Here is a 24,423-nt window from a genome sequence, read left to right as displayed (position 1 = left end):
GGCCAGGAGGCAGTGAAAGTGGTGGGGAGGGGGCTCCGGGCAGGGAAAGGAGGGGGCGGCGGGTCAAGGGAGGCGGCGCAGAGGGCGGGGCTGCACCCTTAGCCGGGGGGCATGGAGCGATGGCACTCACTGTGTATTCTGCATGCTTTTTTCCATACCATTTCATCCACTTCCTGAACTCTCGGTCCATGGTCTGCAAAGAGCCAAACCAGACAGCCCGTCAGGGACCCGGTGGCCAGGAGGGCACCCCTGTCCTCCCCGTGCCCGCCCCGCTCCAGGGTTCCCGGCAAAGGAGCCTGACTGCAGGGAACCAGAGTGGGCAGGCGTGCAAACCACAAACTCTAAACGGTTTCCCATGGCGACAACACCACTCAGACGCGCACTCCTCAGACCTTGCTGCCTCCTCTACCCCAACCCCCAGCAGACGCTGGCACAAGGGTGATGCCAGCTGACCCCCAGTGCCAGGGGAACCAGGGGACACGGCCGCAACGGTCTTTCAGGGACACATGAAGCAGGGACCCCCTCCCCCACCTTCCCTTAACCCCAGCACAGACTGCCCGCTATCCTGCAGGTCACTGCACACCAAGGCTGGAAACAAAAGCAACACAGATGTTGCCGCGCCCGGGGCCCAGAGCCACTCACCTCCGCGTACTTGGCTGGGATGTCAGCTTTCTCTACACCATAGTGATGTTTGCAGTTGGTGGCCGCAGCAACCTGCAGCACGACCTGGCCCACCCCTTGGGGTGGGGGGGGGAGAGAGAGGTGTCAGATGCACAGCAGGACACATCCAGCCGCAGGGGCCATGACTACAAGACTATCAGGCAGAGGCCACAGCCTCTCGGCCAAAGTCCCCAAGTGCCCTCTGGGGTCAGAGAAAGTGTTCAAATGCCCCAGGCCATGGGCTGAGCACCACTCCTACCCCCACCCCAGCTGTGCTCCATTTCATTACAAAGATGCTCTATGACCACCCAACTGGGCATTCACTGTGTACACGCGGACACAGCCTCTGGGCACAGTGACCCCGGGAGGAAGCCCCCCCTCAACCAATGAACCATGTTCCACCATCCGCCTGAGTCAGGAGCAGCCCAGAGTGGTGGCGGGAGACCCCGCACAGCACACACCCGCAAGACAAGGCAGGATCTGTGGGCACTTAGCTCACAGACAAAGGAGGCTTCTGAAACCGTCCCTCCTTAAACTCAGGCCACGTGCACTTAAAAGTGTCAGGAGCCCCAGGAGTTCCCATTTTGAACAGAATAGAGTTCAAAGATGGAAACAAGCCTCTATTCAGAAACACAGGGTAAACAGCGAGAGGACATGGGGTCCCTCCCGGGGGACAGGAGAAGCTAGGCGACCTGGGGTCTGAGGAGGCTGGCAGTTTTCAGAAATCATAAGCCTTCTGACACACAGGAGAGTTTTACAGGTTTTTCTAGAAATGACCTTTGACCATGTGCACGCTTATTAGAATATGAATTGTACACTCAAGAGTTTAAGCCAATGACAATACCACCAGAGAAGCCACCTTTGTCTGTCTGCAGGGCCCTTCTCGAGTGTCGAGGCCATATGGGACCGGACCTTGGGGTCTGTGAGTAGGTTATGGGGGGCAGTGGAGACCCCAGAGTGCTGTGCTTGGGGTTCCTGATGGAGCAGCCCAACCACAGGCCAGGGAGCCCCTTGGGCAGCCTGTCACCTGCACAGTCCCACCAGGACAACTTGGCCCGTGGCTTCTTCATTCAGGCAACATGGCACACCCATGGGCGCCTACCAGGACCCAGCCCCCAGAACCTCTCCTCATGAGGAGGCCATCCTGTAAGCACAAGGAGTGGGGGAAGGGGTAGGGGGGAAGAGCCCCCACCTACCACTGCCCAGGTCCACGAACAGGTCATCTTCGGTCATCTTGATCTCATCGATCATCTGGGCGACCAGGTCGAAGGAGGTCTCCCCATACACCTCTGGGGAGAAGGGCTCATAGTTGTTGAGCTTCTCAGGGTCGGTCACTGAGTGGTTGTAGACCTGCTGCAGGATGTGCCGCAGGAGCCCCGTGGACGGCCGTGTGTTCAGCTTCATGGGCTGTGTGGTGCCCTTCCACTGCGACAGGGCACACACACAGTTTGCAGGGCCATACCACCCAGCCCACTGCCCCACCCCAGTGGGGACACGAGTGCGCAGGAGCGTGTGTGAGCCTGCATGTGAATGCCAGTGGTGCGAACCTACGTGCCTGTGTGTAGACGGAGTGTGTGTGTGTGTGTGTACAGATGTGTGGGGGCGTGCCCCACCAGCTGGTCTGTCCTGGAGCCCAGAGTACCCGTGGGGGAGAAGCACCAAGAAGGTTCCCTGTCACTGGCTGGCTCAGCATGGTTCCCAGGGCATCCATAAGGGCCGGGATCGCCTGGCAGGCAATGTGGCCAGTTCAGCCCCAGCCATCTACATCAACACAGTTCCGGCCCCGGGCCATAGGGTCCACATCCTGGGACACTGCAGACCCCACACCATGACTTGATGGGCAAGGAGGGGGCCTGAACCACAGCTCGGGGAGCTGAGACAATGAGACAGGTCTGAGGTGAGGGTGAAGGCCACCTACCAGCTGGTGGATGCTGTCGATGGCCCGGTTGTACTTGTCACAGAGCCTCTGCATACTCTCAAAGCTAAAACAAGCAAGGGAAGGCACTGGTCACTTCTGGGCTCAGGACAAGCCACCAGGCCTCAGGAGAGGGGGCAGAGGCCATGGGGCAGAGCCTCAGTTCACTGTGCCCTGAGGGCTCAGGTGAGGAATGAACTTCACAGCTGTTTACAGAACAAGGCAGGCAGCCCAAGGCTGGCCTCACCCCCCACCTGTAGATGCAGCAAGTCCCGCTGTCCCAGGGCTGGGGGACAGCTGGGTGCCAAGGGCCACTGCAGGCAGGGAGGGCTCCTGGCTCTGCCAGTCGGGTGGGAGGGAATGACAGTCAACACCCGATCCTGCAGATGGGGGTTAGCACCCGCCTTCCTGCAGGTGTGGCTTCCATTTACCTAATAGTGTGAACTGCTGACACTTGCTCAGATACAAGCGTCCGTGTCAGAGATCCAGCGAGGCAGTCGTCGACCTGGCTTCTCCCCACACCAGGGGGTAGTGTTCAATGGGAGCCCCCAACCCAGGTTCTCCCAGAGTTATCTGGGGCATCCATGTTTGTCAGTGCCAGCACTGGGCAGCCCAATGCCTACCGCACGAAGGGTTTGCCCTGGCGTCTGTGCTGCACGGAGGAGGGGGCAGTCACTTGGGGCATGTCTCCTAACGCCACCCACATGCTGGGGAGCAAGACAGCTTCTCCCCAGTGAGCACCAAGAGCCCGGGAACCCCTGAGATGTGTGCAGAGACATGGGGGGGGCACCCACCCACAGCCTCTCTAGACCTGCATCAAGACCCCTCAACCCTGAGCCCTGGTTGGACCCCAAGAGCTTAAGTGCACTTCCTTTTCTAACAGAAGCAAAGGGATCTAAACGGACCCGTAACCACATGGCATGTTCAGTCTCTGAGAATAGCAGCAGAAGTTGAAAAGCCAGAGACCTTGAGAACAGGAAAGAGTAGACGTGGGCGAGGCCAGTGAAGCCTCACATAGACAGACAGCGAGGGGACACATGGCTCTAATACGCCAGAAGCGGGCTGACATGATGAGGTGGGAAACCCATTCTGGAGGAGCTAACTGTATGCTCAGGGGAGGAGTCCAGTCCAGTGCCAGCCCAACAGGAACCCTGGGAACACAGGCCAGTAGTGGGCGGCCAGGGCAAGTGCCGACACTCCTGTCTCAGGGAGCCGTCCTTAGGGACAGAACACGCGCTAGACCCTGATTCCTTCCTTGTGCTCCAGCTTCCATGTCCCCGTCAGAGCCCCTGACTACACCCTGACACACCTTCTCCTGGGAGGATGCGCACAGGGAGGCACAGCGCGAGCGCCTGGCACCTGGGCCCTGCCGTGCCGGCCCTGCCCTCACACACCCCTGCTCGGGGCAGGACTCTGAGGTCATATGGGTTACAGGGGGTGGGGAGTCGCCATCAGACTGCGCCTTTCCTCTCCCAGCCCTGAGTCCTTTCAGTCTGCTTAAGAGCGCTGAAACCTCCCCTCCCATCCCCCCACAAGCACCTTGGAGCAGAAGCGCCTCTCAACACTCCACTGCTCGAGCCAGGCACTCGGCCCTTGACCACCAGGAAACATGAACCGTGTGGATCTCAAGACCGACCGACGTTCAAGGTTAGCGTCCACAGGCACCTGCACCCTGGAGTCAGGCCGACGCCTGCACCCAGCCACCTGAGCCCGTAACGGCCACCTGTGCCAATTATCGGACTGGGAGGAGGTGGGAAGTGAGGGGAAGGGACTAGGGCTGACTGAGTCCAGCAAGTCCTCCAGACACAGGAGTGAGACCACTCGGCCTGCACGGGGACCGCAGGCGCCTTGGGGCCACCTTCTCTGTGAAGAGCAGTCACCTAGGCCCATAGCCTGCGAGCTATAAGCAAGCCTGCCAAGAACTGAAAGAGGCAGGAGAGTCTCTCAAAGAAAAACAAAAAGAAATTCCAGGCAGGCATTCCAGACTCGGCCTCACCCTTCCCCACCCACAGGACTCTTCTAGGAGATCCAGGATGTGCCTGAGGAAAACTGCAGGGAGCGGCCAAAACCATATGAGACCTGGCTAGAGCTGGGGGCTGAGGCGTGAGAAGCCAGGCCAGCGACAGCAGTCACTGCCGTGGAGAGAGCAGCTCCAGCTTTACACACGCCGATCCCACTTTCCAATTATGTCCTCACTCCGACAGCCTCTGCCAATATTTGATAAACATTTCCTACCAAAATAACTCCGTGATGGCTATAGCCAAGTCTAAAAGGAAACTTCCCATCAGCCTGTAGTGTCGAGGAAGGTCTAAATTTAGGCTGTGTCCACACACGCGGAGCCCGTCCCTGGTGGAGATGCAGCCCTGGCACAACTCCGCTTACCTTTTGGTATCGTAGTCAATTAAAACGTAATTCTCCATAGCAAGCTTGAGATCCGGGATTTCTTCACAGACCCATCTGAAACAGAAAGGAAACCAGTATCAGTGCTCTATCTTCTACTCTCAATGCTGTTCTTAAACACTGTTGACTCTGCAAATACAAAAACAAAACATTCTGGCTACTCAACTCAAAATGTGAGAGTGGAGGGAGGCGTGACTTCAAAACAAACAATGTAGAGTTTACGACATGTCCTTAGAAGGATGCTGTTCTTATGAATTACACAAGTTTGAAGGTGCTTCACGCTTAAACAACACTGGCCATTGAGAGCTCAATGGATTTAACGTGTTACAGGGTCTAGGACACCAAAGACCTTAAATCAGAGAGTCTGAAAAGCAACACGTTGACCAGAAACAAAAGGGAACAATTATTTGAAAAATTAACTAATCCCAAGACAAACAAGAGGGTTTCTACAACCCCCGGACTTCTCTGGTGGTCCAGTGGTTAGGACTCGGTGCCTTAACTATTGAGGGCCAGGGTCCAGTGCCTGGATGGGGACTAAGATCACCCCCACAAAAAATGAAAACAAACAAACAAAAGATACTGCAATGGGAAAAAAGAGATGGAGGGGGAACCTGCTAATCCCAAGGTGTAACCCTGACTGGATCCTGATATAATCTTGAGAAAAATTGTGAAAGAGGAGTCATCATGACGGAGCTTACAGAAAATAAAAGGAAAATAAGGGATATTATGAAAAACGGCATGTCAATAAACTCAACAACTTAGAAGAAGCAAATAAATTCCTTAAAAGATGCCAATTACCAAAACCAACACAAGAAGCCAAACACCTGAACAGGGCGACACCTGGCACAGAATGTGACGTGACTTTCTCCCAGAAAGAGACTCCCAGGCCACAAAGCTTCGCCAGCGACTTCTGCCAACCACTGGAGAAGTGACACTGACCCTTCTCAGCTTGGGGAGGCCAACGGTGCCATACCACCAAAACCAGAGGACAAAGCCTTGTAAAGATGCAGCTGTTAACCTGGTAGCCCTCAAAAATACAGACACAAAACTCCTCTAGAAATGTAAGCTGAAGTCAGCAAAACATCTTATTCCAGTGTTTATCCCAGGAATGGAAGGTTGTTTAACACTCTAAAACCAGTCACTGTAATTCACATCACCGAGAGAATAAAGGAGAAAAAAAATCATACAATTGTCTCAACACTTGCAGAAGACACACATGATGATATCAGTTTCTATTCACAATAAAAACTCTCAGGAAACGGGAGTGGAAAGAGCCACCCTCCACGTGATGGAGGGGCAGGGAGGGCTGGAGGAGCTGCTGTCCCTTCGCTGTGGGCTCTGCCAGGAGGGGCCCAAGGAGGCCAAGGGCTGGAAAGCAGGGAGGGGCAGTTCTCTCACCGTGTGCGCCCGCTCACCCCGGGGACCCTCTGACACACACACTGGCCCTCGCACTAGGCAACCAGAGCTCAGGGGTCTGGCTCCCCTCTCTGCAAGACCCACCCACAGTCCCTGGGGCTGGCTGGGCAGTGCCAGTTCCCTCAGACCCAAGGGAACCCAAGTCATTGTCCCCATGTCATCAGTCTCTCTCTCTTGAACCCCCTCGGGCCTTCGGAGCAGAGACCTCTACCTCTGGCGAGCGCTTCTCCAGCACATCTGCTTTCCTTGGGAGGGCATCCACACCCCAGTGGCAGGGAAGGACTGGGACCTCCAGCCTTCTACCACAGGGCCCGGACAGTGTCACACGGCAGGAAAAACCAACCAACAGCACAAAGGCCAGGAAGGAAGAAGCAAAACCATCCCTCCGTGAGGAGGGATGCCACACAATTCAGTATATGGGCCAACCTGAAGAGTTTATGGAGAAGCTACCAGAACTCGTGTGGGTTCAGCAAGGTCACAGGATACAGGTCAACTGTACTTACAAATGCCAGCAACAAAGAATTTAGAACAAGAGAAGTTTTATATGTTATTTAAAATAACATTCAAACATAAATACTTAGGGATGATCTTGACTTCTACACTGAAAACAACAAAACACTGCTGACAAAAATTAAAGGCAACATAAATAAATACACAAACAAAAAATGCTTGCAAAATATAAGACTAAATACTGTTTGTTTGTTTGTTTTTAAGACTAAATACTGTTAAACATCCTCCTCAAACTAAACTGCAAAGTGATTCCTCTAAAAAAGTTCAGTTAGGCTTTTTTGGAAACAGACAAACCAATTCTCAAACTGACATACAAGGGCAGAGAATCTAGAAGAGCCAAAATAGTCTTTAAAAATAACAGCACTGGGACTTCCCTGGTGGTCCAGTGGCTAAGACTGTGCTCCCAATGCTGGGGTGGCCGGGGTTCCGGCCCTGGTTGGGGAAATAGATCTCACACACCAAAACTAAAGATCCTGCATGTCACCATGAAGATCGAAGATCCCTTATGTTGCAAGTAAGACTCAGCACAGCCAAATACATAATACATATATATATATTTTAAAAAGCACTGTTGCAAAATTCACACTGCCTTGATTTGAGATGTACTGTAAATCTACAGTAACCAAGAGTGTGACAGTGGGATTTTCTTGGTGGTCCAGTGGTTAAGACTTTGCCTAGTGCAGGGGGCAAGAGTCAGATCCCTGATCAGGGAACTAAGATCCCACATGTCACAGGGCAACTAAGTCCACATGCTGCAACAACAGAGCCCATGCACAGCCAACAGAAAAAAAGAATGAGTGTGGTATTGGCAGAGAGGTGAACAGACAGATCAACCATACAGGATATGGAATCCAGAAATAGACTAAATTTTAACAAATAATTTTTGACCAAAGCACCAAGGCAATGTGATGGGGAAAGGAATATTTCAATAAATTAGGCTGGAAGGATTGAATATTGAATGGGAAAAAAGAATCCTGACCCCCATAAACACAAACCCACATTAGACACAAAGATTAATTCACAATTGATCTTAAAACCTGGATGTAAAACCTAAAACCCCAGACCTTCCCCCCAAAAACAGGAGGCTAACTGCCTGACTGCAGGTAAGGTTCCTGGCTATGCCCCAGACAACTAACCATCAAAGAATGAGTTGATAAGTCAAAAACTTCATCAAGATGCCATTAAAGTCACGGTCAGCCATGCTTTTCTCACAGGACACTCGCAGCCACAATATGTTAAGAATCGCTACAACTCAATAAGAAGACAAACAACTCAATCTCTAAAAAGCAGCACAAACTCCTCTCCAGGGGAGGAGACCAGAGCTCTCTGGGGAAGCAGCCAACTCGGGCTGGGACATAGCAAATTCAAGGTGGCCGTGGAGCATCTTGGGGTTCCAGATAGTGAGGCTGTGCTGGGAGCGGGGAGGGTCAAGTCAAGGGGCCAGAGCACAAATCCAGAGAGCCCCCCGGGCCAGCACGGGAATGACTGAGGAGCAAAGCAGGTACAGCAGAAGTGGGCTAGGACCCACAGGATGAAACCAGTGCCTACGGGGAACAGCCCTTCCTCCCAAAAAAGCTCCAACGACTAACGGGGCAAGGGAAGAAGGCAAAACAGAAGAGCCTTTCAAATGCCCTGGTAACTAGTTCTCAGCAGTGAGATTCACTTCTGGATCCTACAATCAGTTGCAAAAGTCCAAGAAGAAACAGGTCTCTGCACAGTCTCCAAGGATTTCTCCCATGATTTTTATTAATTAAAAAGGGGAAAGCAGGAGCTTCCCTGGTGACTCAGTGGTAAAGAATTCACCTGTCACTGCAGGAGACACAGGTTCGATCCCTGATCCAGGAAGCTCCCACATGTCACTGAGCAACTGAGCCCATCTGTCACAACTACTGAGCCTGTGTCCTACAGACTAGAAGCTGCAACCACTGAAGCCCAAGAGTCCTAGAGCCCATGCTCCGCAACAAGAGAAGTCACCACAATGAAGAACTTGTCACTGCAACTGGAGAGTAGCCCCCATTCTCCACAGCTAGAGGAAAAAAGCCCTCACAGCAATGAAGACCCAGCAGAGCCCAAAATTAATAAATAACTTTCCAAAAAGTGGAGAAAACAGTAACTTTACATTAAAGAAACCTGGAAGACAGCACTTCACCACAGTAAGGCATACAGACGCCACAAGCCTCTTGCTGGGCTTAGAGCTCTTACCAGCAACACTTTTCTGCACCCATTCCATGCTATCTGGAAGGAGACCACACATGACATTTTCATCCATAAGTATTTCAGTATTAAACTGTAGAAGCTTTGGCCTTTTTCTTTATTTTTCAGCCTAACAATGATGCAACTGTTACACCTAGGGAAAATGCCACCAGGAATAGTAGAGCATGTTCTCAAACTTGTACTGGGCGTCTGTGAGCTAACGTCACCTCCAAGGTAGAAGACTAAATCTAACATCCCTGCCCCAGACATGAGGGAAAAGATAAGAATGCAACCTCCTCCCACTTTATCACAAAACAGTCTCAAAGGTCCCAGCCAATTCAGTAATGCCAAGAAAAAGAAATAACAGGTGATACAATTATTTTTATTTCCACAGCAAGTCCCAGGAAATGTACAAAACTACTACTAGAATTGATGAATTGAGCACAAGGTCATGGTTAACATACAAATATCAATTGTATTTTACCCACAAGTAACAGACAAACAGCACATGAAATTTAACACACAATCCCACTTAACAGTAGTGCCAAAAGCATGAATGAGCTAGGAATAAATCTAACAAATGGTTGTCCAAGACCTCCATGCTGCAATGCCAGAGCGCTGCCAAGAGAAGAGCTGAAAGGCCTGAGCAAGCAGAGACCCATACCATGTTCATGGACTGGAAGACTCAAGTGTGATGGCAAATCTCTGCAAAATGACCTACAGATTCAATACAATTCCCAAATAAATTGTGCAAAAATCAACAGGCTGATTCTAAAATTTACGTGGAAATGCAAAAGAGGTGAAATAACCAAAGCAACTTAAAAAGAAGAATAAAAATGGAGGACTTCCTGTGATTCCAAAGCTTACCATAAAGCTGTGGTACTGCCCAAAGGACAGAGCCGTGTGTCAGTGGCACTGCAAGAGATTCTAGAAAGAAAGCACCTCATACACTGTCAACTGATCTTCCACAAAGGTGACAAGGAAATTCCAGAGAGAGAGGACAGTTTCATCAACAAATGCTGCTGGAACTGCGGGACACTCACATGCGAAGCAACAGGCCTCAACCATGCTCTGCACCTCATGTAAAAGTTCACTCAGAGTGGAAAAAAAAAAAAGTTCACTCAGAGTGGATAAAAAGATGTAAATGTAAAACCTAAACCATAAAACTTCCAGAAACCATGGCAGAAAATCTTTGTGACCTCAAGTTAGGCACACATATCTCAGCATGCAAAAAGCTGCAAATTATAAAAGAAAAAAGTTGATAAATTAGACTTCTATCAAAATTTAAGATATCTGCTCTTTAAAAGACACTCTTATGAACATGAAGAGACAAGCCACAGACTGAAAGAAAATATTCACAAAACACATACCTAATAAAGGATAAACCGAATGATAACAAATGCTCAAAATTCAATAATCAAAAAACAACCAGTTTCTTTAAAACCAGGCAAAAGACAATGAACATCATTAACTATTAAGAAAATTCTCATTAAAACCACAATGACACTACCACAGGACTCAAACTGGACCAGCAAAAACGACCCTGTTAACATGCCCTGCCAACGTGGGAGTCACAGGAACAGTCCTGAACAGCTGCCTGCAGCTTGGAAGGGGCAGCCTTCCTTCAAGCACAATCCAGCAGCCTCATTCCAAGGTATTTACCCAGAATGAAGGAAGACACGTCCACACAAAGACCTCCATGGAGTGTTTACAACAGCTTTATTTACAACTGCCAAAAATCAGAAACCACCCAAACGTGTCTGTCATCTGGTGAAAGGATGCGCCAATGGTGCACTCCTCAGGAATAAGAAAGAAAAGCCTTTGACACACTTTTAAAAAATGTAAAATTCTAGAAAATGCAAAGTAATCCACAGCAACAGAAAGCAGGCTGGGCTGCCTAGGGACAGGAGTGGAGGGAGGGGGCTGACAGGGGGCCCAGGCAAACAGGGGTGACTCCTTCTCACAGAGGTACAAGGGGAAACCCACACATCCACACTGGCCAACATGCTCACTCCAAACAGGTGGTCTCCCTCCTGTACTTCAGTCACACCTTGACTGTCCCAGGAAACACGCGGAAAAGGAGGAAAGTGGATGGCGGCACAGGTAAAACAAACGCCAGGCTGGGTGACGGGCACGTGGGCTCGTCACATACACTGTCCATTTCTGGGCATGTCAGAAATCCTCCAGGAAGAAAAGTAAGATAAGAGAAGAAACTAAACAGGTGGCTGCCATCTTTACCAGTGGGAAAAAGCCAGCTGTGGAGACAAGAGGGAAGGAATGAAGTAGCCTGTAGACTTGAGGATGGGGAGCCGGCCCTGCCAGACCCAGAGAAGACCCAGTCACCTAGAGGTTCCAGAGAACCTGGTTCTGGCTGGCCAGCTGCACCGAGTCCTACTGCCCTGCACCACAGGGGCACTCCCTCCCTGCAGGAAGAAGCGGGTAATGAGGCCAATCCGCCCCCAGAACTCGCTCGGCCCAAGGGAGGTGGGGGGGGGGAACCCAGGCTGGCCAACTTGGAGCCCCTCGTCTAACCACATGGCCTCACTTCCTGACTGACACATGTGGGTGCTCAGTCGCTGTCATGTCCGACTCTCTTGCGATCCCATAAACTAGAGACCGCCAGACTCCTCTGTCCATGGGATATTTTTTCAGGCAAGAAACTGGAGTGGGGTGCCATTTCCTCCTACAGGATATCTTCCTGACCCAGGGATTTAACTCATGTTTCCCTCATCTCCTGCACTGGCAGGTAAATTTTTTACAATGAGCCCCCTGGGAAGCCCCTAACTGGTAGCCTTCTTTAAAAATGAACTAAACTAAGCCAGTCATAGCACTACTCCACCAACCAACTGGTTTGTGGATTACACTATTAAAAAATGTAGATCCCACATTCTCAGCACCACCCCAGTCAGGCCCACCCTGTGAGAGGCAAACAAGACTTCACTCAGTCTCCCAGACAATCCTGCACAGAGGCCCGGCTCGGCCCCGAGACTGAAGCAGACGCGCTCAGGAGGCTGAGCCACTTGGCTGCTAGGGGCAGGACGAGGCCTCCTCCACAGGGCACTGCCAGCCTGGCCACTGCAGATTTGAGAGGATATAACGGCACGAGGGAGGTGCCGGAGCCAGGAGAGAGTGGTCACAGAACGCCGAGCCTTGGTCACTCCAGAGGCCATCGCAAATGCTCAGGTCCAGTGTGAGGAGGACGCCCACCAAAAATACCGCAGGGGCCTTCCTCCTGGAGCTGCCCAGGTCAGCCTGCCGGGTGCCTGCCCTCCTCCACACAAGGGGTGGGCTCACATGGGGAGGAGTGGCCCAAACCCAACCCCCCATGACAGGAGAGGAAAGCAGTGATGAGGGGAAAGGGAGGGGGCCTGTGGGAACCTGTCACTGGGGATTCCACCCCTGCCCACAGGAAGCTCACAAAGCACCAGGCCCTGTGCTGGGTCACACCCAGGCACCTGAGCCCTGACCCCAGTCACAGTTTCCCTGGGTTCGCCGTGGTTGGAGGAACAGGAAGGCTGACATGTGGGGGCTGAAAGCAAGGGCCAGGAGCCTGGGGTGAGAGTCAGAGTGCACGGCTAGGTGCTGGGGCCCACCTGAGGCCCCATCCCCAGGCCCCACCCCAGCAGGTGCCACACTCACCTGATGGTCTCGATGATTTCATGAGCAGCATCATGGTGTTTGTCCTGAAAGACAATGGGACAGGGTTTAGAGCCGTCCCTCCAGCCTTGGTGACAGTGGCAGCCAGAGGAGGCAGGTGCTCCAGCCCCCAGGCATTCCCACCTCATTTCCCCACCCATGGCACTGGGATCCCTGCCACAAGTGGCACGCCGGCCTTGGGGGTACCCAGCAGGCAGCAGAGAAGGGAAGGGGCTGGGCCAGAGTTCAACCTCCAACCCTCCTTTCCCAAGGCTCTCCTGGGCATTCCTGCAGCCTGGCAGCCACAGGCTCTGAGTCCCTGACCCTCTGCAGGCCTTGGCTTCCATCTGTAAAATGGGAAACAAGGGTCCTGTCACTGCCGGGAGTGGGTGAGCAGCCTTCATCCTGCCCGGCCACAGCAGTGCCCTCCCAGCCTCTCTTCCCAACGGGCACATCACAGGTCGCTCTGGCCTTTCCCTGCAGTCTCAGCACCCAGCGAACTGGACACCTCGCAGAAACCCAGGGAGGACTTCCAGTGGTTAAGACCCCGTGCTTCCAATGCAAGGGGCGTGGGTTCAATCCCTGGTCAGGGAACCAAAATCCCACATGCTGTGCAGTGTGGCCAAAAAAATACAAGTGAGGGTGCGTGCACGGACGTCTATAACTCGCGACCCCACTTTCACTCCAACCTCGGTGAGGAGGGCCAAGAAAAGCACGGACTGAAACCGGAAGTGAGGTAAGAGACCCAGAGCCACCAGCCCTGCCTGGGACAGCAAACACCCTTCTCAGCCCAGGGCACCATTTCCCAGCTTCATGATGGAGGACAGCCACGAGGGCAGGTCGCAGGTCAGGGCCCCACCCAACTCAGCACTCCAGAACCACTTTCACGGCCCTAGCCTCATCGGTGTTTAACAGCAGCTCTACTGAGGGATAACTCACACAGAACAGACCCCGCTTCGAGTGTGCAACGTGGTGGAGTCAGTACATTCAGGGTTGTGCAACCAGCACCTCTGTCTAGCTCCAGAACATTCCTTCACCCCATCAGCAGATAGGCCTCCCCTTAGCCCCTGAAAACACTAATCCACTCTCTGTCTCTATGGACTTGCCTGTTCTGGACGTTTGTGAATAGAATTTCAATATGTGACCGTTTGCCCAAAGTCTTAGTTTTTAAGGCAAAGGACAAAATCAACCTTCTATCATGAATATCCTCCAACTTACCAAGGATGGAGCAGTAAACATTTACCAAACTCCTATCACTTAGACAAGGCGGGGCGGGAGGTGGAGTGCGTGCCGTCCAACACTGGACAGTCCGGCAGATCAGTGGCTCCTGGCATGGGGTGCCCAAGCCCCAGCATCACCGCCGCTGACCCAACACCTTGGGGAAGAACCACAGGTGGGAGCAACAGGCCCCAACACCTCATGGCAAACATCAGAATGGTGGGGGCAGCTGGTAGCTCCTCAAAAGGTGAAACAGGCCCCCCTCAACACAGCAATTCATCTCTGGGTGTCTGCCCAAAAGAAGTGAGCACATACAACCACAGCCCCAAACTGGAAATCACCCAAACAACCACCGACAGGTGAATGAATAAACAGATGTGTCCCTCCATGCATGGGAGCATCATTCGGCCTCGAAAAGGAGAGAAGCCCTGACCATGTGGACGGACCCTGAGGACACGATGCTCAGTGAGAGAAGCAGACACAGAAGGACACACAGGGTGTGATTCCACTGATGGGAAACGTCCAGAACAGGCAGATCCACAGACACAGAGAGTCGGTTCCTGGTTGTCAGGGGCTGGGGCAGGAGGATGGGGGGATGTTGATGGAGATGGGGTTTCTCCCTGGGGCGATGGAAAGTTCTAAAATTAGTAGTAGTGATGACTGCACTCAGTGCACAAACCACAGAACAGCATGCTTGGGGCAGATGAGTTGCATGGTGTGGGAATTATACCTCAATAATGCCATTAACAGGGAATTCCTTGGTGGTGTCTACGCTCTCACTGCTGAGGGCCCAGGTTCAATCCCTGGTCGGGGAGCTAAGATCCCCCAAGTCATGTGAGGTGGCAAAAACAAAATAATAACAACAAAATGTCTGGGAGTAGATGTGATATACTGTTAAAAGCACCCCCAACCTCAGCAGGAAAATCCTGAGTCTCTGGGATGCTCACAGGTCAACAACATCCAGGAAGTAAAGTCCCCACAGCCCTGGCAGGCATCCCCGGGCCCCTACAACACAGACAGCAGAGACAACACTACACTGTCCTGAAGGTCCACTCAGAGACAAGCTCATACGGACAGTGCACAGGGTCGTGGGGCAGCCACGGAATGAGGGGGACAGTCTGGGCCTCTCCACCAATGCTGAGACACTCACTCTGAGGGGAACTCGCCCCGTGGACTGGGGAGTCTCAGGCAGCATGTGGGGGAGCCACAATTCTGGCCCTGTCCGCATTTGGATGAGGCATCCGCAGCAGTCTCCTGCGGGTACCTGACCAGATTCCCTGGCCTGCCAGCTCTCAGTTCCTGCCCTCAGACACCATGAGTGATCACCAGTGTATATTATTCAAGTTGCTAAATTTCAGGCTGATTTGTTACACACCACAGATAACCGATAAGGAAGCACGGCCTGCAAAAACAAGTCTGAGAGCCAGAGGAAGATGCAGTAGTGACCAGAAACATTTGATTCCATAAGTTTGACTCCAGTCACCACTGTGAGGTTACAAAACAAGAAGTACCATGAAAGGCCCCATGAATGCCTATGTGCAAGAGCCCACACCATGTGGCAGGAATGTGCCCGGCTGTGGACCGTGCTCCCTCTCTGGGCCCTCAGGCAACCAGAACATGTCCAGGGCCCCTCCTCCTGCGGGGCCTGCAGGGGCCCCTGGGAAGACACAGGGCCTGGAGCATGGTCTCATCTGAGATGAGGTGAACTCAAGCTGTCCCAAGCTCTAACACCAGAAAGAGAGGAGGGAATGGTTGACAACATGCCTCCTCCAACCTCGGAACGCTGCTGCAGGACCTGTCCAGCTTCCAGCGGCTGCCCTGACCACCTGAATGACTCGGAAGCTCTCACAGTCTCTCGGCTCTGGCCGCTTCTCAGGTTCCACAGGCCTTCAGATCAGAAGAGCGCCAGTGGGGGTCCACATGGAGGGGCTGCTGGGGAGGGACTCTGGGGTAATGAGAGAAGATGATGACCAAAAGCTCAGCACCAGAACTCTCCTCGCCTGAGCCCAAGGCCAAGGCCATGATGGGAAAGGAGGGCAAAGGACAGGAAGGACAGGAGGCCCTTCCAGGGGCCCAGTCAGCAAAAAGACTCACCCAAGATCCCTGAGCAACCAGTGGCCGCATGGCCACCAGCCCGAGGACTGGAAAGTCCAGGCAAGCCTCACCTTGAGCACTCCAGCTCTGAGCGCTCCAGCGGTGTCCCACCCCCAGCAGGGATCACTGTCAATGCCCCACCAGGGCACCTGGTGCCAGCCACCCCAGGACCAAGGCCAAATGAGTGCCTCTCCAGGGGCCTCAAGACCCATGACTTGTCCCTCCACACACAGGAGCATCACCTGGCACTGCAAAGGGGAGAAGCGCCCACACCCGCTTCCACGTGGGCAGACCCTGAGAAGGGTCAGTGAAGGCAGACACAGATGGTCACACAGGGTGTGATTCCACTGATGGGAAACATGCAGAGCAGGCCAATCCAGAGACACAGGGAGTGGGTTCCTGGTGGTCAGGGGCTGGGGAGGGGGGATGCAGGTCCTCTGAGGGGATGAAATGTTCTGGGATTAGATATGATGGCTGCACAGCTCTGTGAATACAGTAATACAGTACAGTAAAACCCGCTAAACTGTACACTTGTGGTAGGTGAGCTGTGTGGTGTGAATGTTATCTGGACAAAATAAAAAGGTATTAGTTGCTCAGCTGTGTCCAACTTTTCGCAACCCCATGGACTGTAGCCCGTCAGACTCTTCTGTCCATGGGATTCTCCAGGCAAAAATACTAGAGTGGGCTGCCATTTCCTCCTCCAGGGGATCTTCCCAACCATACATAAAGGAGATTTCATCAATGTGCGTTAGAGGATACCCCAGGTTAACCTGTAACTGTCTCTTGAGCCTTTAAATTCTATACCAATTCTCCACTTCTGGGTGGCCACTTGTTTTGTTTCTTTATTTAGGTTTTAAGGTGAATGACCCGGGGCTATTTGTTTCCATCAACCTGACTTCGAATCTAAAGGCACAGTTGAAATGTCTATTTTTCTTCCTATCCTTAGAAGAAATTGCTGCAAATCTATTCTATGATTCTCATTCTGTTCAGCTTACAATACAGATAGCTTATTATCTTTTGCAACCTATGCCTTATAATAAAGCAGTGCTGAAAAATTAAATAGAAAGTTCAGCTGCCATACAGGCTATGAAAATGATTTGCTGGTGGTGAGTTTTAAGCTTGATTCTAAATAAATTTACTAAGAAGGGCACTTCAAATTTTGCTCTTTAAGGTATCTTGAAATTATAGGCTCACTCTCCCTAAACTTTCAAAAAGCATAGAGCTTAGGACAAAGCTGTTATTAAAAAACACAAAAACCACAAGACCCAGCAAGGCCCCTCCTCCCATGTCCTGCCCCTTCACCTGGCTACACCCAGACCAGGTGTGGGCCCAGCCCCGCCCCTCGGTGGGAGCCTGGCTCAGTCCAAGGGCGAGCCCAGAGCAGACCACAGGGAGCCGCTCACAGACCAGGGAAAACATAATCCACTGTGAACAGGTCCAACACAGCCATGCAACAGGGAAATCCTTCTGGGGAGTCCCCATCCCAAGCCCCCTGACCTTTGCTGTCCCTGAGGAGCAAAGCAGCAGCAGTTCCAGAGGCAGTATTCCTCCACCAGGGGCCGCCCATCCCCCTGCATGGCGCTAACGCACCTTCCGTGCCTCAGCCACGGACCCCATGACTAACGCAGGGGATTCAAACTGCAGCCCATCGGAGACGGCGTCTCCATCCAAGGTCACACACCATGATGCTGGAGCCTCCGACCTCCCCACCCAGCTCAGGGGCGGTAGCTAGGCTGGAAGAGGGCCCTGTCCAACACAGGGGTGCCAAGAACACTGCCCCAGGGCTAATCACCCTTGGGCTAGGCACTGAGACAGTGACCATGGGTGGAGAAAGAGTCAGGGCAGGAAAGAGAAATGCTGGTTGGGAGGGGAGGTCAGGCAGGCGGGCAGCGAGGGAGGCCGTGGAGGACACGGACAAACTCAGGCATGTCCTCCCTGAACATTCTCGGGACCGCCACAGACGCCGGGGGCAGGAGACCCGGCGGCGGGAAGGGCAGGACAGCTTGAAGAGACAGGGAAGGAGCCAAAGAGGCCCCCAGGCACAGTCCTGAGCGAGAGGACGGAATGGACTGTTAGCCCCGTGGAGAGACAGGTGCGCAAACTGGGGAGAGCACCAGGACGGAGAAGGGGCAGCGAGAAAGGGGCAGGAGGGGTCTCCCAGGAGACGAGCACCCGCAGACACGGCCAGTCACACCTGCAGGGACTCCAGAACACTGTATCCTGATGAGCCAAGGCCAATGAAACAATACATCGTGCTCAACTTCAAAAGATGTCACCATCAGGAGAAACTGAGAGAAGAGAACATGCGGTGCCTCTGTCTCATTTCTTACAACTGTACAAGAATCTGTGATTACTTCAAAACAAAAAGTTTAACTAAGAAAAAAGGACAGGACTCCCAGAGGAAGACTGGGGCAGGTGGCCCACAGCTCCACCACCTCTTCCCTAGTGAACACCTCAAGTTCCGGTGCCACTGGCTCCTCCCACCAGGAACAGAGTACTCAGCCTGCCTACTCCAGGACACTTGGATGTCAGGGATCAGGGTACAGAAGCTGACAGCCACATGCAGGGTACCAGGCTTTTCCGATGATGCCTTCCTCTCTAAAGTGGTCACCTCACCCATGGAGAGCCGTCAGAGGGTTAACCTGACTTCCACCTGAGCTCACATTAGTCAGCGCTCACTCACGCACACAGAGGTCAGAGCAGAAAATATTTTCTGAGTCATAGGGAGGGATGGCTCAGCCAGCCGCCCACCTCAGCTACTACTCACAGCTGAGTCTGGGGCATGACGGCTCAGCATTCATCAGAGACTCGTGCTTGCGGAGGCAGGCAGGGACAGTCACACTGAGGCTGCTCCACACCCACGGCCACCATGAGTCACCGAGGGGAAGGACTACTGCCCGCCCTCGCAACCTCCGTCCCGGCCACCAGGCACCTGCTCCCTCCTGAGCTGAGACCCAGTTTTCCACCAAGAGAAGGCCCATCCTGCTTTAGCAACACTGCCATAAGCTGCAAGTGGACATCTGGGAACTCTGCGACAGAAGGAACAAAACTGGCCCTGCACCACGCCCTCTTATTTGTCAACTGCACAAAAACCCGTTTCAGAAGCTGGACATTTCCGAATGTGGAAGATTGTGGCTGTTTGCACTTCCTCCTGTGGGTGCCCCCTCTTCGGAGAAGCCACTCACCCTCCCTCAGCCCCACCCTCCAGTACCTCATCCCCAGGGCACTACACCTCCATTGCCCCTCTGGGTTTATAGACCACCAACCGACCCTTGTTCATAAGTTTCCGGAGAGCAAGAACACTGTGTACTGTGCTCCGCTCCCCCTCGAACACTGGAGATATCCAGGAGGTGCTTGCAGGATGAATGAATGAATCAATGCAACAAGCAAGCTCAGTCTTTTCGAACCTGTGGTCACATGAGTAATTTGACCTTTGGAAAGGCTATGCTCCTGGAAGTGGCCCATTTTCTTAATGTACTCATCATCGAGTCATCACAAAATATGAACTCTTATAATAAAAGTTCTGCCCCCTCACTTCCTGTGAGAAAGCAAAATCCCCCAGAGGGGACATGGGACGGGAGCAGACGTCACCGCACTGCTTTAGGAAGGTTGCAACTTGCTGACCATGGCACAGCCCCCCCGACTGCCTGGTTTTGGGACTGCCACCCCAGGAATGGCTGCTGAGCTCAGATGGAGTGCCCAGCCAGGCAGGCAGCATACCCTGAATCCTGCCAAGTGAGGTCCTGCCAGAAAGGGAAAGACGCTCTCGAGTTCAGACCCGCCCACCACTGGAAAGCCAGCTCCCGCTGGGACCTGGACACACACGATGTCTTTCTGACAAAGGTTACAGACCTCTGTATATTGTCACCCTGCTTATTTAACTTACATGCAGAGTACATCATGAGAAACGCTGGGCTGGATGAAGCACAAGCTGGAATCAAGATTGCCGGGAGAAATATCAATAACCTCAGATATGCAGATGACACCACCCTTATGGCATAAAATGAAGAAGAACTAAAGAGCCTCTTGATGAAAGTGAAAGACAGTGGAAAAGTTGGCTTAAAGCTTAACATTCAGAAAACTAAGATTACGGCATCCAGTCCCATCACTTCATGGCAAATAGATGGGGAAACAGTGGAAACAGTAGCAGACTTTATTTTGGGGGGCTCCAAAATCACTGCAGATGGTGACCACAGCCATGAAATTAAAAGACACTTACTCTTTGGAAGGAAAGTTATGACCAACCTAGACAGCATATTGAAAAGCAGAGACATTTAAAAAAAAAAAGCAGAGACATTACTTTGCCAACAAAGGTCTGTCTAGTCAAGGCTATGGTTTTTCCAGTAGTCATGTATGGATGTGACAGCTGGACTTTATTATAAAGAAAGCTGAGCACTGAAGAATTGATGCTTTTGAACTGTGGTGTTGGAGAAGACTCTATTTAGAGTCCCTTGGACTGCAAGGAGATGCAACCAGTCAATCCTAAAGGAAATGAGTCCTAAATATTCACTGGAAGGACTCATGTTGAAGCTGAAACTCCAATACTTTGGCCACCTGATGCGAAGAGCTGACTCATTTGAAAAGACTCTGAAGCTGGGAAAGATTGAAGGCAGGAAGAGAAGGGGAAGACAGAGGATGAGGTGGTTGGATGGCATCACCGACTCAATGGACATGAGTTTGAGTAAACTCGGGGAGTTGGTGATAGACAGGGAGGCCTGGCGTGCTGCAATCCATGGGGTCGCAAAGAGTCGGACATGACTGAGCGACTGAACTGAACTGAACAGGCCTCTGTGGCCTTGATGGTGATGGCAACAGTGGGACCATCTCCAGATGAACCTTCATCTTAGTTTCAGGTGCTTCAGTGCTGGGTCACAGTGGATTTCTAAATTCTCCTGATACTCAAAATACCAATTTTGGAAAAATACCAATTTCTGAGATGCAGGAATGTTGTTAAACAGATATTCAGCACAGACCCCAGTCTGACTCCCAGAGTGTTCTCCCAAGTGAGGTGAAAATCCAAGTTCACCTGCCCTGGGCTGTTCAGCTGCTCTATTCCTGATCGTCTCAAAACTGCACAGCAGGGAAAAGGAGTGACTTCTCACACCCTCAACAACGGGCATGAATCTCACACACATTTTGCTGAGCCAAAGCAGCCAGAGTCAAAAAGCTACACATCGTTGACTCCATTTACTTGACTTTCCAGAAAAGCCAAAACCTTAGGGACGGAGATGAGACTGGTGGCCAGGAAGCAAGAGACGAGTTTATGCCAAAGGGCAGCAGATGGTTTGATGGGATTGTTCTGCTGCCTGACTGCAATGATCTGTCAAATACTCTAGAACTGTGAGCTACAAGTGAACCACACTCCATGTCTACTGAGGATAAACAAATTACATTTTGAAAAATGTGCCGGCCAACGTACTGGTACAAGACGAGTGCAGTAACGGGGGCAGAGAGGGAGGCAGGTGGATCAACTGGAGTTTTGAAGGTTCTCCCCACTTTCAGTTTCCGTCCCCTGGGTCGTCTCCCCGCCCTGCCCACTGCTCAGGCCGCGCGCCAGGGCGACACAGAGCTACCCAACCGGAAAAGCCAGAGCCCGGGCTCAGCCGCGCCTCCGGGCGCAGGAAGCGCAAAAATAGAAAGCGCCGGTGCGCTCGGCGGGCTGGAAAGCCTCCGACCTCGGAGAACCGCGGAGCACCAGGGCCAGGAGCCAACGTCGGCTCCCGGGCGGTCCCAGCGTCCCGACCCCGCCCCTGGCCGCGACAGTTTCCAAAAACTGACACACACGGAGCCCGCGCGAGGGGCGGGGCGCGCGGGCTTCCCCGCCGGGTCCCGTGGAGGCCGGTCCCCCCGCAAGCCGAGCGCGCGAAAGGGCGCCCCAAAAGCGCCCGCCCACCGCGCCCGCTGTGCTTTCCCTCCCGAAGGCGCGCTGCCCAGCCGGAGCGCGGTCCCTGGGACACGGACACGCGCACCCACGCCGCCACCGGGGACAGGAGCCGGGGCGCCCACCCCGCGCCCTGCATGTCTGGAATCACCCGGACGCCTGTGTAAATTTCCGTTCGGCCTGTCAATTTTCCAAAGGCCACACAAGATCAGGGAACAGGACGCCTCCTTTCCAAAGGTCCGGCCAGCCCACCCACTCAAATTAGGGAACATGACGCGTCCTTGCCAAGGGTCCGGCCAGCCCACCCAAGATTCGGGAACAGGACGCTTCCTTTCCAAAGCTCTAGCCAGTCCTGCCACTCAAAATTAGAGAGACAAAATGCCTAATTTACAAAATTAACAACTGGAAAGAAGGAGGAAAGGGTTTCCTCAAAAATAAAAAAGCTGAGCACGGTGACAGCGCCAAGAATAAACTACCAGCAAAGAGAAACCCCACACGTCAAATCATAAAGTACGGAAAGGCAAGCCCGCCGGCCGTTCAGGCCCGGGGAACGGGGGGTCCCCAGCCCCGCAGGACCAACGGCAGCCCGGCTCGGGCGCCCCTCGGAGGCGCAGGGTCCCCGCGGCCCAGTCTGCGCCCTCGGCCGGCCCGGGTTCCCCGCTGCCCACTCTGCGCGCGGGGCTTGGAAACGGCCGCCGGGAATCCGGCGGGGCGGGAATGGGGGGTCCCGGGGAAGGTTGGGGGCTCGAGTCGCTCGGTTTCTCGGTGGGCCCACCACGCGCAGCGGGGACTGGGGGGTGGGGGTCTGGGGAGAAGGGGTTAAGGGAAGAGAGGGGCGGCACTCACGTAGACCGGCAGCGGCCATGGGTAGACGGCGGGCTCGGCCCCCACGGGCGACTTGAGCCTCAGCTCCAGCTTCTCCCCCATGTCGGCGCGCACGGCCGCCGCACCATGCTAGTCGGGCGGTTGGGGGAGGGGCGGGGCCCCGCCGTCGGGGGCGGGGCGGACGGGCGGAGGAGGGCGGGCGGGAGGCTGAGGGGAGGGGGCCTGGCCTGGGCCTCAGCCGCCGCCACCGCGCTCCCGTCCAGCCCCCGGCTCCCTCTTTGTGGTCACAGGCCCGGAGCCTCCAGCGCCGCCGCCATCTTGGGCCGGCGTGAGACGAGCACAATGAGCCGGGGGCCGGGCTGAACCACTCGCGGCGCGCGCGCGGGGGGGCCTGGGCGCGAGGAGGCGGTGCGCTCCCGCTGCCCCGCCCGCCGCGCCTCGTGCGCCCCCCCCGCCGGCCCGCCCCGTGGGCTCTCCCGCTCCCACGCACCACGCACGCACGCACGCACGTCCTCGGCTGCCCTCGGCTGCCCCCACCAGCCCCAAGCGGGAACCCGGGGAGACCCCGGGAGGCCTGAGATGAAGGGTTCGAAACCCGCTCTTGGCTGACAGGAACACCCTCCCCCCCCCCATAATAAAAGTATAATTTCTTATTAAAGGTGACCGGCACAGACCCAGTTTCTGGTCACAAGAATGCCATGTATTTAGCCTATTGTTGTTCAGTCGGTAAGTTGTATCCAACTTTTTGTGACCCCATGGACTGCAGCACGCCAGGCTCCTGTATCCTCCACTAACCCCCCAAATTTGCTCAAATTCATGTCAGTGAATTGAGTCAGTGATGCTATCTAACCGTCTCATCCTCTGCCACCCCCTTCTCCTTTTGCCCTCAATCTTTCACAGCATCAGGGTCTTTTCCAGTGAGTGTTCTTTTCCCGTCAAGTAGCGAAAGTATTAGAGGTTAAGCTTCAGGATCAGTCTTTCCAGTGAATATTCAGGGTTGATTTCCTTTAGGATTGACCGGTTTGTCTTTTCAATCTGGAGGGACTCTCAAGAGTCTTCAGCACCATAGTTCAAAAGCATCAATTCTTTGGTGCTTGGGCTTCTTTATGGTCCAAATCTCACATCCATACGTGACTACTGGAAAAAACAGCTTTGACTATATATGGACCATTGTTGGCAAAGTGATGTCTCTGTTTCTTAATATGCTGTCTAGGTTTGTCATAGTATCCTTCCAAGAAGCAAGGATCTTTTAATTTCGTGGTTGCAGTCACCATCTGCAGTGATTTTGTATGTGTGTGCTTAATCATGTCCAACTCTTTGCGACTCCATGGACAGAGCCCACCAGGCCCCTCTGTCCATGGGATTTCCCAGCAAGAATACTGGAGTGGGTTTCCATTTCCTCCTCCAGGGGATCTTCTCAATTCAGTGATCAAATACGCATCTCCTGTGTCTCCTGCCCTGGAAGGTGGATTCTTTACCACTGAGCCACCTGGGAAGCCTACAGTGAGAAAATGAAATCTGTCACTGCTTCCTTTTTTCCCCATTTATTTGCCATTAAGTGGTGGGACCAGATGCTGTGATCTTAGTTTTCCGAATGTTGAGTTTCAAGTCAACTTTTTTTTTTCAAGTCAACTTTTTAATTCTCCTCTTTCACCCTCACTAAGAGGCTCTTTAG

At 53.2% G+C, this 24,423-nt stretch overlaps 1 protein-coding gene across 7 annotated transcripts in view; it reads right to left on the bottom strand.

The window, feature by feature from the left end:
* Positions 1–23,075, bottom strand: part of DOT1L (DOT1 like histone lysine methyltransferase) — a 51,574-nt gene extending 28,499 nt beyond the window's left edge. For 5 of the 7 annotated variants that reach the window (XM_020905957.2, XM_020905961.2, XM_020905958.2 and 2 more), the window contains exons 1-7: positions 22,770–23,075; positions 12,734–12,777; positions 4,958–5,032; positions 2,579–2,642; positions 1,857–2,085; positions 643–737; positions 131–193 (exon numbers count right to left, since the gene is read on the bottom strand). In XM_020905957.2, the coding sequence (XP_020761616.2) occupies positions 131–193; positions 643–737; positions 1,857–2,085; positions 2,579–2,642; positions 4,958–5,032; positions 12,734–12,777; positions 22,770–22,850 (651 nt within the window). In that variant the 5' untranslated portion in view covers positions 22,851–23,075. Of the gene's footprint in view, positions 1–130; positions 194–642; positions 738–1,856; positions 2,086–2,578; positions 2,643–4,957; positions 5,033–12,733; positions 12,778–22,769 lie in introns of those variants that run through there. The other 2 variants (XM_070465022.1, XM_070465025.1) reach the window with 2 other exon arrangements.
* Positions 23,076–24,423: the final 1,348 nt, after the last annotated feature.

Source organism: Odocoileus virginianus, chromosome 3 (genome assembly GCF_023699985.2).
Source record: "Odocoileus virginianus isolate 20LAN1187 ecotype Illinois chromosome 3, Ovbor_1.2, whole genome shotgun sequence".
NCBI lineage: Eukaryota > Metazoa > Chordata > Mammalia > Artiodactyla > Cervidae > Odocoileus > Odocoileus virginianus.
The sequence above is the reverse complement of the archived record's forward strand: the minus strand, read 5'-3'. Positions and strand labels throughout refer to the sequence as shown.